The sequence below is a fragment of the Aspergillus japonicus genome, assembly GCF_003184785.1.
Source record: "Aspergillus japonicus CBS 114.51 unplaced genomic scaffold BO86scaffold_8, whole genome shotgun sequence".
Taxonomy (NCBI): domain Eukaryota; kingdom Fungi; phylum Ascomycota; class Eurotiomycetes; order Eurotiales; family Aspergillaceae; genus Aspergillus; species Aspergillus japonicus.
In genome coordinates this window covers 19,013-32,833 of record NW_020291645.1, presented here as the reverse complement: position 1 = coordinate 32,833, position 13,821 = coordinate 19,013, and the positions used below count along the sequence as shown (strand labels likewise).

At 51.7% G+C, this 13,821-nt stretch overlaps 5 protein-coding genes across 5 annotated transcripts; all 5 read left to right on the top strand.

Annotated features, from left to right (window-relative positions):
• Positions 1-1,059: 1,059 nt before the first annotated feature.
• BO86DRAFT_396796 (uncharacterized protein) lies at positions 1,060-1,620 on the top strand (the record flags this gene model as incomplete). Its single annotated transcript, XM_025673432.1, has 1 exon — positions 1,060-1,620. One exon carries the CDS (start codon positions 1,060-1,062, stop codon positions 1,618-1,620), a length of 561 nt encoding a protein of 186 aa, XP_025530436.1.
• Positions 1,621-2,773: 1,153 nt separating this feature from the next.
• Positions 2,774-3,496, top strand: BO86DRAFT_376751 (uncharacterized protein; the record flags this gene model as incomplete). Its single annotated transcript, XM_025670552.1, has 2 exons — positions 2,774-2,820; positions 2,920-3,496. 2 exons carry the CDS (start codon positions 2,774-2,776, stop codon positions 3,494-3,496), a joined length of 624 nt encoding a protein of 207 aa, XP_025530435.1.
• A 648-nt stretch (positions 3,497-4,144) lies between these two features.
• Positions 4,145-5,029, top strand: BO86DRAFT_441310 (uncharacterized protein; the record flags this gene model as incomplete). Its single annotated transcript, XM_025676246.1, has 3 exons — positions 4,145-4,656; positions 4,838-4,902; positions 5,006-5,029. Exons 1-3 carry the CDS (start codon positions 4,218-4,220, stop codon positions 5,027-5,029), a joined length of 528 nt encoding a protein of 175 aa, XP_025530434.1. The 5' UTR covers positions 4,145-4,217.
• A 1,911-nt stretch (positions 5,030-6,940) lies between these two features.
• On the top strand, positions 6,941-9,890 carry BO86DRAFT_386696 (amino acid permease). The gene is made up of 20 exons (XM_025671406.1): positions 6,941-7,215; positions 7,300-7,411; positions 7,489-7,522; positions 7,591-7,660; positions 7,750-7,851; positions 7,903-7,905; positions 7,979-8,043; positions 8,092-8,163; positions 8,218-8,332; positions 8,387-8,465; positions 8,513-8,547; positions 8,594-8,622; positions 8,668-8,700; positions 8,747-8,771; positions 8,818-9,019; positions 9,070-9,147; positions 9,199-9,327; positions 9,373-9,520; positions 9,570-9,648; positions 9,705-9,890. The coding sequence occupies exons 2-20, from the start codon at positions 7,302-7,304 to the stop codon at positions 9,803-9,805; spliced, it is 1,509 nt and encodes a 502-aa protein (XP_025530433.1). The 5' UTR covers positions 6,941-7,215; positions 7,300-7,301; the 3' UTR covers positions 9,806-9,890.
• A 2,239-nt stretch (positions 9,891-12,129) lies between these two features.
• On the top strand, positions 12,130-13,761 carry BO86DRAFT_286537 (putative extracelular serine carboxypeptidase; the record flags this gene model as incomplete). Its single annotated transcript, XM_025667360.1, has 1 exon — positions 12,130-13,761. A coding segment is annotated over one exon (1,632 nt), but the record flags the coding sequence as incomplete, so codon positions are not given.
• Between the last annotated feature and the right edge of the window lie 60 nt (positions 13,762-13,821).

Genomic DNA, 13,821 nt, shown 5'->3' with positions numbered 1-13,821 from the left:
CTAGGAGAACTAGGGCTAACCGAGGCCCTTGTGCCGCCGGGGTTTTTCCCATTCTTCTTCAGCAGGCGACAATGGCCCGACACAAACCGGTTGTTTAGCGCCCGACTGAGGCTGCTATGCCTCATTGGGGTGCGGGGCCCCGGACTGGGACCTGAATTAGACGGCATTTCCCTTCTGCATGTGCGGTACGAAGGATGATGAAGAATTGGCTTTGCGACACCAAGCATGCTAAGCATGAAGAGAGAATGGGACGAAAGGGGGGGATCCCGCCGGGGCCCGCCTTCCTCCAGCTGAAGAAAGGTTAAGATGAGGGTACATGGTGCACCAGATGCTGAATTTTGGGGAGTCTCATCTCTGGAGCAACGAGGAAGGTCGTAGTCGTAGATGACTGCAGGCAGGATTGTGAAAAGATGCCGAAACGAAAACGATGAGATGGTGATGGGAGGAGAAAACGGGAAGGCTGGTTTGGAGCCTTAGTGCCTCAGGTCTTCCAGCATTAGTCCTGCACCGCCATGACGTCATCCCGCCAAGCCTACATTGTTTCTTCGCTCTCCGCTTCACTTTTCTATGCGCAGTACTCCGTAACCGGGGAAAGAATTGTCAATGACAATCTCCTTGTCTAGAAAGGTACTCAACCGCTTTATTGGTTTAGTTTTAGCACAAGTTGTTTAGCTACGTTTGATATAGCGGAGAAGACCTCGCTTCTCAAAGCCTTGACTTGTGTCTGAGGGAGGTTTGTTAGGGAAGCAGACTGTCCTTACTAGAACAAAGAGTTGTACTGAAGATAGCCACTACGATCGACTTAAGCTCGCTTGAATGGAGTCTGACGGAAGTCTTCAGTCCGTTCCTCCACACATCACAAAGAGCTGTACTGAAGATAACCACTATGGTCAACTTAAGCTACCCTCTCAGACTTACCCCCTAGTGGGAGGTATATAAACCGCCTTCTATCTAACTTATGCTTATTCAACTAACTCAACCAACTCTTACACGGAGTAAAGGATCAACTCTTATACCAAAACACGCACGCCTGTCTTAAACACATTCTGACCTGGGAAAATGTCTGACACCACCGAGAAACCGGTTGGCCATATTGAGCCGCAGGAGAAGCAGCAGCTCAGCATGGCCGAGATCCATCTTGTCGGTGAAGGGGAACACACTCACGGTGCGCCCAGAAAGGTCCTGGACCTGAACGAAGACCCGGGACTTGACAATCTCGACGAATTCGTCAAGGGGCAGAAGGAGGTGATCTTCTTCACAGACGGCCATCACCTTATTCAGATCCTGCGGCCAGAGGACGTCGCTAAGATCGAGCGCTCGCCTCTCCAGATGGTGGCCCATTGCTCGCAGCTCTCGTGCCTCCCCCACCCCCCCACCACTCCGCCGCTGGCTCCGGGCCACTATCGGCTGCGCTTCCAGTGCGACGACACCGAAACCACAGTGGACTGGCCGGAGGAGCAGGCCAATGCCTACCATGCCAAGTTCGCCAGGCAGGCCGGCCACTACCGGAGGCCGAATTCCGGCCGGGAGTCGTCTTATGTGACTAACGCGAAAACGGAGAAGCCTCTGTCGCATTATTTTGATGACGACGCGCTCTTGGGGATCTTCGCGTCTGTTTGAAGGTCCATTGTCCCGCGCGTCAGGCAAATGACAAGTGAAGTAGGGCTTCCATCCATTCAAGGCATCTCGATCTGTAAGTTGGAACCCAGCCCACTTGAAGCTACTGTGATATGTGCTTCTGCTTGACCTCTCAGATTTCATAAAGAATTTAAACGGACGATTTTTCTCGTCTTTCTAAGTAAACCTTCTTAAGCTTCTTCACTATTTTTCCTTTCACAATACCAAGCCACTTCTGAGAGTCAGTCAGTATTTCTAAGGTTTTTGGTTTACACTTACAAGCCTACCGATGTTTCATATACAGTATCTCCAAATACTTCAGTACTGTAACTTGGTTATCAAAGATATAGAAAAATTAAAAAAAAGTAATTTTGAACAGGCCCTGCTTTTTATAGACATAGGACTCTTGCAGGGTCTTTATATTAGTGTTAGTTTTGATTAGAATGTTAGCTTCTTGTAAAACAAGAGCCTACAGTATCTTATTCTGTAGCAACAGCTATCAGCCCACATAGTGCTGTACTTATTGCCAAGGGGTCAATCTTTACTGAATACCCTTAGATATTACAGTATACTTAGCATATGCAAATCAATAGCTTGAAGTATATACTGAAGAACGAGAATCGGTTTTAACTTTATGGTTCTTTTTAAAACAAGTCTAGAGTTTGATAAAGAAATATATATTCTTGCTGTCGTGCCTAGCCTTACTAGATCCAGTATTTAATCCAAAATAAACTTGAAGATTAAGAAAAAGTAGAAAAAAGTAAAGGATAAATATCTAAGGTCTCCATGCATTAGTATAGCGCTGGTGTTATCCCACCAAGCCTTTATTTTTGTATGTTTCTATGTTTCTATGTTTTTCATAATCCACAAGTGCTGAAAGAGTCCATACTGGGTAGACAATGCCCTTGTCCACAATAGTACTCGATGGTATCATTGTCTTACTTCTACTTACGGCAGAGGCCCTTGGTCATGTTTGAGATGGCGGAGAAGAATTGAAGACCTTGCCTCCCAGAGATTTTACTTGGCGTTATACTGTGACCTTTTGTCTGTCCGTGTCCGACGGAGGTATTCATTAGGAAGCAGATTGTTATTTATGGATGACAAAAAGCTTCCTTGAAAGAAAGTAACCATAATCAACCCAAGCTGCTCTCTCAGAATGTCCCCAAGAAAGTATATCAATAGTGTTCTACCGATCGACCCTAGGTTCGTCAACCGGCTCAAACACATAGTAGAGGACCAACTCTTATACTAAAGCATCAACTCTGTCGTAAACAAATTCTAACCTGTGAAAATGTCTGACAGTATTGAGAAGCCGCAGCAGCCGTTGTCGCCATCCATTCCGACAGAAGTCTGCCTCTTTGGTGAAGGGGAGCACACTCACGGTGCGCCCAGAGAGGAGCTGACCTGTGAGGAGATCTACAAGTTCGCCGGGGAGCAAGAGGAGACAGTTCTCTTCACAGATGACCATCACCTTGTGCAGATCTGGAAGCCGGAGGACCTCAAGCGCTCGCGTCTCCAGAAAGTGCAAGATACATGCTCCAAGCTCTTGGGCCACCCCGCCGCCCCGCCACTGGCCCCGGGCCACTACCAGCTGCGCTTCCAATGCGGCGGCACCGAAACCACGGTGGACTGGCCGAAGGAGCAGACTGAGGCCTATTTCGCCAAGTTTGCCAAGGGACTCGGCTACTACTGGAAGGGGCCTTCCCAAATCACCCCCATGGGGAAATACTACCGCGATAGACAGGCCACTGTCTATGACCTGGTCGAGGGAAGGCCTCTGGCGCAATATTATAAGTACACGTTCGCTCGGTACCTCTTGACCCATTGTCCCGCGCGTCAGGCAGATAAAAAGTCAGCATTCCCATTCCCATCCATTTGAGACATCTCGTTCTGCGAGGTGGGGACTTTGCCACTTGATGCTACCGTGATATGCGCTACTGCTTGATCTTGTTTTTATAGAGTGTTTAAACAGACGATCTCTGTTGTCCTTTTCAACTGGCCTTTCTTTTCCAATTTTACCACTATTTCTTATCCGAGAATGCCATGCCAATCCTGAGAGTCGATATCTCTCAGGTTTTGCAAGTCCTTTTGACAGGAGTTAAAATACCTAACCGCTATTGTGATGTCTGGTATTCTTTTTAGCGCGCAGTGTAACATTCTTGTCGCTCTCTCATCTTTCCCCATACACAGAAAGTGGAGGAAACCCAATGCCTTCGTCTTGAGCACCCACTGGCATAATTTCTCTGAGGTCAGGCTCACGGTCAATAAAAGTCCTCGCTTGCTTGGTCTAGATAGCAAGTATCGTGCCATTCTCTGCATCTCTGTCCTAGTTCTACACTCTTACCTCTTTGTCTCTCTGTGCCTGACAAAGGGAATCCGGAACTTGCTGGAAGTAATCAGTAACGGCAGAGAATCTTATTGAGACTTATGGTGAGTTCGCAATCATGATCCCACTGCCTTTGCAGTTCCTTTGGTAGGAATTATACATATTAGTGCCTTTTCCAGGATGTTCGACCCTCATAAAGACCCGAGTCCCAGACCCAGGTCCCAACACCAACACCGTTTCCCCACTTCGCATATTGATTTCCCCACTCGCAATCATGTCTTCCACCACGCAGGACCTCGTTGACGAGGTTGAGCCACAGCCCGACCCAATCGAAGTCCATCTCTTCTGCGAAAGACATCACACTCATAGAGAGCCTCGACAGGCCTCTGTGAGCAAAATGGAACTCTATAGATTTGCAGCAGGTCAAAAGAAGGTCTTCTTCTTTCTAGATGACCATCATCTCATTCAATTCTGGAGATCAGCGGACCTCCCGCTCACCGCGCCGCCGCTGGCCCCGGGCCACTACCGGCTGCGCTTCCAGTGCGGCAGCACCGAAACCACGGTGGACTGGCCCGAGGAGCAGGCCGACGCCTACCATGCCAAGTGCGTTCGGCGTCTCGGGTACTACCAGAACAATGAGAATGGTTGGGTATGCTATCACTTCGCCCCTATCGAGGAGGTGCCTCTCTCCTGGTACTTTGAGGATATGCTTCGTGAGTATATCGTTCGCTGATGCGTTTCCAGTCCATACGCACACGTACACACACGCACATCAAGTAAACAAGAATTGAGCACTTCCACCCGCCTGAACGCATCAGGTCTCTTAGGGGTAGGTGCAACAATTCTGGAGTGTGTGATGCACGCTTTTCCTTAACCATCTTTCATCTCGTATAGAATTCACAGGCGATCGTCTCGTCGTTATTGATAAATCAATTCTGCCCCCAATTTCGAAACCGAAGGTAAGTAACACTCTGATTATCATTCAGCCCATCTGAGTATTGTAGCATACTATGGTAACTGCCTGAAGGTTCGAACTGATGTTTGTTCTATCATTTGTCGCAGGTAAGACTGAACACAAATGCGTGAGAAAAGAAACGGTAGTGTCCGACAACCCGCAAGTCATGATCGCTGATAAAGCTGAGATCATTCAATTGCAGAGTAATGCCAGAGCCATTCAACCGTTAGCATAACCATCGAGGCTACGGGTTCCAACCACGCGCGATCGGTCTGATCGTTGCTCCCCGAGCAAGGATTGCGCCAATCAAGTATGACAAGATCGGAGCGTGGCAAAAAGAAATGCATACAATCCACAAAACACCGAGTTCACAGATACTTCGATCAATGAGCTATTGCCATGGAAAGCACAACACGGAAACATATCTCAACAGCAGAGAGATGCAGTAAAATTGCGACATAAAGTAGCTAGAGGCAAGATGACACTCCCTCGAAGGGTGATACTCCTTGCCATCTCGAGTCACCGACGCGCGCCGTCCACATTCGCCTGCCAGGATGGCAGCCCACCAGCGCAGTTCGGCCGGTGGAAGGTCACCAAGCTGTAGACTAGAATGCTCGTTCAAGTCAAAATCGTCCCCCGTGGACCAGCGTACCACGTTATCTGTGTAGACAACCTCGTCCTCGGACGTCGTGCACCGCAGCTCCACTAGCCGAGTAGAGAAGACATACGACCAGCCTAAAACCAACAATGCAAGGTAATTACCGGAGGACTGCGGTGAAGACTGGAAGCCAGGCCACTGCGGAACGTATTCACTCGGCAGCACTTACGTATTTGGCCGCAACACCCCAATACACGCACTTCAAGGACAGCAAGTCTTTGTTGCATCTAGCTCGCATTCCCTATTCATCGGTCGAGTAACCGGAGATACAGACCACTTGGAATCGCCTTGCAAGACAAGCACACTTCCTCCCACAGAGTCAGGGACCTCTGCAGCGGGCGGGATGGACGGGGTTTGATTGAGGAGAGTCCGGATTTGCATGCATTGATCCGGGAGCTTGGTCGCGCAGTAGCCCGACGCTATTAGAGCGTTCCAGTCGCGTTGAGAATAAGCGGAGACTTTCAACGATTGGAGACCACTTGGTCGGAGTGAGTCTCTGCCACATGTGTCTGTAGTCGACATGATTGACGAGTGATTTGTCCGATGAATTGGGGTTAATGGGTTATGCGCACAATGATCTGCTGATGGAGGTCCGTCAAGTGAGCCGGTGAAACAGTGAAACAGTCAGTGATAAGTCCTAAGAATCATCATTTTGAAAGTCAGTCCTCATGCTTGACGGCTACCAGATCCACTCCAACATTCAACGCATGGGACTACGGGCTAGGAGGCGTTCTACTCCAGATTTGCAGATCAACAACATTCATCAACTGTGGAATAAGATGGCTGGGGGTTGAGCTGGCCGCCGCATCACGTGAGATGCAAGGCTCATTCGAAGAGGTCTCAGATTATTCAAAGTTCACAAAGGTACTGACTCTATCCGCAAGACATTGATCATGATGTGAAAAGGATGCAAGCAGGGCTAATACCAAACTGCGCCAGATATTGAGCGGCGAGATAGCGAGGTTGTCTACTCTATAGCAAACATACTACACAAGCAAATCCACTTCTCTTATCGCCAGTTCGAGCTGCGAGCGACCCACCGCGCGCGGGGACATGAATCCGGGATTAGGGCTGCATGAGCAGCAACAACCTGCCCCCTGACTGCAGCAGATAATTAGTGATTTAACTAGTTATTCAGCCTTGGTGGTCATCTATCTTATCACCATCACCGAAGATCCCAGAGTAATCACCCCCAGATAACCACCGACCTCGATAGATTGTTGAAGATGAAAAGATCCCCCAATCGGGCATGTCCAGGCGGGGACGGCATCCCACCCGCTGATTGGCCCGATAAGCCCTCATGCGATGGAATTCTGCCTGCAGCGGGCTTTGCAGTGGCCCCAGTATGTCAATTAGCTATCGTCCTGATGACTACCGCGTACATTGTCTCCCCATGCAGGAGAGAAGCATATATAAGGAGATGAGTGAATGCACCAAACGATTTGAACCGCTTATCGTCTTAGCGTACCGTCTGGCTTATGGTGTCATCTCATCCCGGCCCGCCAAAGTAAATTAAGCTTCCCCCGCAACCCTGGGTGGACATACCGCATGCATCCTTAGATTTCGATGCGTGTCAATCGCCGATACTTACTAACCTACCTTCTTTCCCTCCTCTCGGCGATTTAAGTTGACTTGTCTCCCCCCGCCTTGTATCCGCCTGTGAGTCTCACCGGTTTTTTTTTTTTTTTTTTTTTTTGGCTGGTGTCAATTCCTGATAATTTCGGATCTGAATCATGACAACAGTAATGATGGACGTGGACGAGAAGAAGCAACCGCCCCTCGAGAATGAGGATGATGACGTCCAGCTGGCCCAGATGGGGCATAAGGCCGAGCTGAATCGGAACTTTTCTACCCTGTGCGCTCGACCCTGGATGTTCTGAGTGAACCTCATCACAAGGCAATGGCAATGCTAATTGTATGGGGAAAAATCAGGTCGATGCTGGGTTTGGCGTTCGCGGTGCTGAATGTATGTATCCATGCTGTCGGCTTGAAGCCAGGTGCCAAAAGAAAGGAAGAACTAATGATCGAGGGTAGTCGTGGACGGCGCTCTCGGCCAGTTTATCGCTCAGTCTCCCGTCGGGGGGCAGTGTTAGTGTTGTCTGGGGTAAGTATTGTCTGGCCGTCTGGCTCCTTTCCGGACTGGACCGTTGTCGGGTCGATCCACGCAATTTGTGCTCACAGCAACACGGCCAGGTCTGGTGACGGCTGGAGCATGTAACCTGTGCATCGCCGTGTCGCTGGCGGAATTCCTCTCGGCGTATCCTACGGCGGGCGGGCAGTATCATTGGGTGGCTGGTGCGTTTACTTTCCTCCCTTTTTGCGTACAGCTTCCGAAAATCTGTTTGACTAACTACGGTGCAGCTAGTATGTATTCCTCGGTGCTGGTGGCCTGCTTGTCGCGCGTTTCTCACCGAACCACCAGTTTCCTGGCCGAGTTGGGTGCCAATCCTATCCTGGGTGACTGGCTGGGTCAATGTGGCTGGATGGGTGAGATGCAGCAATCCTATGGTGGTGTGTGCGAGGCTAACCGTTCAGGTTGCGCTGGTGGCTACCAATGCCTTGCTTTCCTGTCAGCTGATCGCTGGGATCGTGTCCTCGGTTTACCCGGTATGCCTTTCAACCCTCCCAAAGGGGTGAGCGACTGCTGACTAGCGTTCATAGGAGTTCGCCTGGCAACGGTGGCAGTACTTCCTCATGTACATCGCCTATACAGTGTTGGCGTTCGTGGTCAACGGGTTCATGAACTCGGTGCTTCCGATCATCTATCGTGGTGCTTGTACGTTTGCCTGGGTTAATCTGACGGTTGATGAGCTTGAACTGATGAAATAAGTCACTTGGTCGATTGGCGGGTTCGTGCTGGTGTCGATTACCGTGTTGGCTTGTGCCTCGCCGGACTATAATTCTGCCTCGTAAGTGGTGTTGCTGCATTTCTGACTGGCTTTACTGACTGCCGCAGATTTGTGTTTACCAACTTCATCAACCAGACTGGCTGTAAGTTTGAGTCTTGGATGCTTACAAGCATCGCTAACATGATTAGGGCCCGATGGTGTGGCTTGGCTGTTGGGGGTAGGTGCGACCTTCGATCTGTGACGATGTAGCTAACAGACCCAGCTGTTGCAAGGTGGACTCGGAGTGACCGCGTTTGTGAGTCCCCAATCGACTGTCGATCAACCCCCGCTAATGAATCCAGGACGCGGTCTGCCACATGATTGAAGGTGAAAGCGCCCTTCTCCAACTCCTAAGCGCCGGCTGACCGTCCAGAAATCCCGCAACCGTCCATCAAAGGCCCCAAGATCATGGTCGTCTGCGTAGGGATCGGCACCTTCACCGGAGCGATCTTTCTCATCGTGCTGCTGTTCGTGGCCGGCGACATCGACGAGGTGGTCAATTCGAGCGCCGGCCCCCTACTGCAGATCTTCATCCATGCGACCAACAACCGCGCCGGGGCCATCTGCCTCCTCATGTATGTGCTGCCTTTCGTCGCTAAAAGTGTTGCTAACGGATCCGACGCAGGCTTCCCCTGGTCTGTCTGCTGTTCGCGACGTTGAGCGTGATGACGACCAGCAGTCGCATGATTTTTGCTTTTGCGCGGTAGGATGGCTGGTCCCTTTCAGGCGAAACTCGCAGCTGACGAACGCGCAGAGACGGCGGACTGCCGGCGTCCAAGTTCTTCGCGCGGGTGCATCCCCGGCTCGGACTGCCGCTGAACGCGTTGGTCCTCACCACCGTCGTGGTGATTATCTTCGGCTTTATCTATCTTGGATCGAGCTCGTAGGTGTTTCTGTCTGGGCAAATGAGCTGCGCTGACTAGTGTAGGGCGTTTAACGCCATCGTGTCGGCGTCGGTCGTACTCCTGGATCTCTCGTACGCGATGCCGATCGCGGTGAACTGCCTGCGTGGACGACGGACACTGCCCGATCGCAAATGGAAGATCCCCAACAAGATTGGCTGGGTGATTGACATGGTGAGTGGGTTGGTGTTAGGCAAGGGGGTGTTCCATGCTGACGAGCCAGATCTCTCTCTCGTATATCGCACTGACCACAGTCTTGTTCGTGTTTCCCCCGGACCGGCCCGTGACGGGCAGCAACATGAGTAAGCTCCTTGGTTGGATGAATGCAGAGTATATTGGCAGCTGCTGACTGGGGTAGATTACTGCGTGGTTGCCTTTGGGATTATTTTGATTATCTCCCTGATCCAGTGGGTGGTGGACGGCCGGAAGAACTTCACGGGGCCTCGCGTGGAGTTGTAGCGCGGTTAGTGAGTTGCTGGTGCTGGTGTCTCTCGAACTCAAGTTAATGTGTAACATTTTTGGAGGGGATGGATAAATATAGCCGTGTAACAAGCCAAGAGAAGATCTGGGGCGAAGTGAACCTCTCTGCAACACCCACTGTAACATTCCAGCCTCCGTCTCCACTCGGCGACAATCGGACCAAGCAAGGAGATTAGCACTAACTTATGATAACACAATCTAGTAGTTAGTACCTTGCTAACGTAATCGTCAGCCGAGCGAGCCACGCAAGCGAGCGAGCCAGCAGATCCACCAAATGCAGCACCAACATGGATTCTTGATTTGTATACAAATATATGGTGTTTTGAAGCATTAATTACACTATTTTAAACGTCTTTTTACACAGTTCTTCGGTTTGGACACCTTGTACGTATATGTCCTTGAACACCGCACTCGCTGCACCTGGGAGGTGCCCGGCGGCGAGGCTGATTCTGATCCTCAATCTGAAGGGCTTCATCCTTTTTATACTCGCGTTGGAATGCCTCCCTTGCTTCGCTAACAGTGAGGCCATTAAGGCCTGTAAGCTGCTTATTTCTTCGTCGTTTCTTGGTGTTTAACCTCTCATTCGCCCAGCGGAGTTCTCAAACTTCCTGTTCCAACAAAACCGCCCGGTTCAACGCCATCTCAGCGCCTTTGAAGACGTAGCCCAAGGCTGACTTCATTGGTGTATCAGTTACACCACTAAGCAGTTGTTCAAGCCTTGCCTCTTGCTTCTTAAACTGATTTGTATTGACAGGCGTCTTTAAGATTATTAACCAAAAATCTTGGCTGCTTGGCCGGCTATCAAAATCCTCATAAATCAGCTTATCAAGCACCTGGCTTAGATTATACAGAACTAAGCCTAAAGCCTTAAAGGCACTCCGTATATTGGCTTCCTTAAACGCCATAGTATAAGCCTTTGGATACTCCTCCAAGAAATCACCTTTATCAATCTTCAAATATCGGGCACGTGCAAGGCGTTCCACCAAGCTGTAATATGCCTTCTTAAGAGGTGCAAAACAAGAGACATCCAACGGCTGGCAGAGATGCAATGAACCAGGAGGTATGCAGATAGGAATAATATGATTCGTATAACATAAGTTGTCAAATTTGGGTGTTAAATGCGATTCATGGCCATCAAGAATCAACAGGGTGTATTTGCCAATTCATCGGTTGATTATTAATAAAATAAAGTAATATTCAAGCCAATATAAGCCGATTTCATTGCTTGTCCAGCCATTTGGAGATGTATTGATTCTCCAATCACCCGGAATTAAAACTTCATACCAGCTTGCTATATAGTTTGTTCCTTTAAGAATCAAGTACGGTTTCAACGCCCAGCCGGCGGCGTTAATACACTCGATTGAAGTTACCCATTCGCGGTTACCTGGCTGTATAAGAAAAGGCCTTCCTGGACAGCTTGATCGAGTAACTACTTTGGCTGTTGCAACTTGGCCCATCATAAAGCCGGTTTCATCAAAGTTGAAGACATCTTCTTCAAGAATTCCGTACTCCGATACAGCCTTTTGAACGCGATTAAACCAGGCCTGTATAATCTGTGGATTCTCGCACTTCGCCCGCTTGGCATCCAGCTGGCGGAAATATCGACTTTTTAAAGCTTCATGGCGTGCAACGAAGTTTGTAACCCATCTTTCTCCCACGGTTGTCGGCTTTTTCTGATCTCCACGCTTCTGAAGCAACATATTGGCCATTTCACGAACTGCAGAATTTCTTGGAGGTGCACCGCGTGCGTCAAGCAAAAGAATCCACTTTTCAAGTATTTCTTCCTCTCTCGCAGTAAGTTTATGCGAATTGGGGCGAGTTTCTTGACGAAATGAACGGCCATTTGCACGGTGTTGAAGAGTTGAGCGAGGAACATTAAAGACGTCAGCAGCTTCACGAATTAAGGCAACTTGACCGGTCTTTATAGCTTCAAGGGCAAGGCAAATTCGGCCCTCTTGATACAACAACTCTTTTGATGATTTCGGCATTTTTGGTGGTGTAATTGACTGCTGAATTGCTTCAGTTTTGGAGGTGGGAGGATTCAGGGGGGGTGGCTCGCTCGCTTGCGTGGCTCGCTCGGCTGACGATTACGTTAGTATAAGTACAGTACTCATATATAAACACATTTCCCCGCACGAAACCCTCCCTGTTCCTATCTTTCCCCTCCCACAACAACCACCACCACCACCACCACCACCACCACCATGAACCTCTTCCTCCTGCTATACTACACAACCACCACCCTCGCCCTAGGCGGGATGAACAACGCCCGCCTCCTCAACCACGAATACACCCCCACCGCTCGTGAACAATCACAATTCCCAATCCACAACCTGACCACCCCACTGAACCACTTCCCCACCTCCCCACGCTACCCACCCACGAACCTCACCTTCCCGCTGCGCTACATCCTCGACACCACGCACTACCAACCGGGGGGCCCGGTCTTCGTGATCGCCGGCGGCGAGACCTCCGCCCTGAACCGCCTCCCCTTCCTCTCACAAGGGATCGTCCACGAACTCGCGCGGATCTACCAGGGGGTTGCCCTGATCGTCGAGCACCGGTACTACGGGACGAGCTACCCTACCAGCACCAACACCTCCTCCTCTTCCACCTCCCAAGATGACGACGACACCATCCCCCTCTCCACCCTCGCCTACCTGACCACCGAACAAGCCCTCGCCGACTACGCCTACCTGGCCACCCAGCTCCCTCCGATCATCTCACCAACCAAAACCCCCCCGGACCTCTCCCCGAAGACCACCCCCTGGATCGCCTACGGCGGCTCCTACGCCGGCGCCTTCGTCGCCTTCCTCCGCCGCCAGTACCCGGAAACCTTCTGGGCCGCCATCTCCAGCTCCGGCGTCACCGCCGCCGTCACGGATTACTGGGCGTACTACGAGCCGATCCGCGTGCACGGGCCGCGGCGCTGCGTGGCGGCGCAGCAGGCGCTGATCGCGTGGGTGGATCGGGTGCTGCTTCTCTCCGCGTCCGAGGGGTCCCCTACCCCCGGGACTCCCGATCGGGCGCAGTTGCTGAAGGAGGTGTTCGGGGGCCATGCGCCCAATTTGACGGACCAGAACTTCGTGGCCGGGTTGGCGGAGCCGCTGGGGCTGTGGCAGGAGCGGAACTGGGAGCCTGAGGTTGGGGAGCTCGGGTTTCGTTGGTTTTGTGGGAATATCACGGCCCCGACGGTGGTGGACACCAACCTGGAGGAGGAGGTTGGGGGGACGGTGAGGGGGTTGGTGGAGGATGACAGCTCCAAGGAGGGAGAGGCGTTGGTGCGGGGCGTCGTGAATTGGGTGGGGTTTGTGCGGCGGGAGGGGGTGTTCTCTTCTTCTTCTTCTGAGGGTCAGGGACAAGGTGAGGACGACGACGACGACGACGACGACGACGACGACGACGACGACGACAAACGCCTCCCCCGCACGGCCTCGACCAGCTGGAACTACCAGGTCTGCACGGAATGGGGCTATTTCATGCCGGGCTCGACCGTCCCCTCGCACATCCCGCCGCTCGTCTCGCGTCTCCTCACCCCCGGCTTCTGGGTCGACATGTGCAATGCCACCTACGGGATCACTACCCCGCCGGACACGGCGCGCATCAATCAGTACGGCGGGTTCGAGTTCTCGTATCCCCGGGTCGCGCATATCGGGGGGTTGGCGGATCCCTGGAAGGAGGCGAGTCCCTTCGCGACGGGGTTGCCGGTGCGGAATTCTACGGCGGAGGAGCCGATGGTTTTGATTCGCGTGCCGGCGGAGGAGGTCTACGATGGGATGGAGGGCGGGGTGCATCACTGGGATCAGAATGGGGTGTTTGGGGTGGAGGAGCACTGGGCAGGGAAGCGGGTGGTGCCTCCCAAGGGCGTGCGCGAGGCGCAAGGCGAGGTGATCGGGTTCGTCGGCGGGTGGTTGGGGGAGTGGCGGCAGGCACAGGGCCAGCTACAGCTACAACCACAGCTACAGGAGAAGCTGGAAGATCTCCGCCATGGCGAC

Bases quoted from the DNA above. Each gene is read 5' to 3' on its own strand.
- BO86DRAFT_386696 (XM_025671406.1), top strand. From the start codon at position 7,302: ATGATGGACGTGGACGAGAAGAAGCAACCGCCCCTCGAGAATGAGGAT. The intron at 8,164-8,217 runs GTATGCCTTTCA...TAGCGTTCATAG, and splicing joins TCGTGTCCTCGGTTTACCCG to GAGTTCGCCTGGCAACGGTG. The intron at 8,466-8,512 runs GTAAGTGGTGTT...TGACTGCCGCAG, and splicing joins CCGGACTATAATTCTGCCTC to ATTTGTGTTTACCAACTTCA.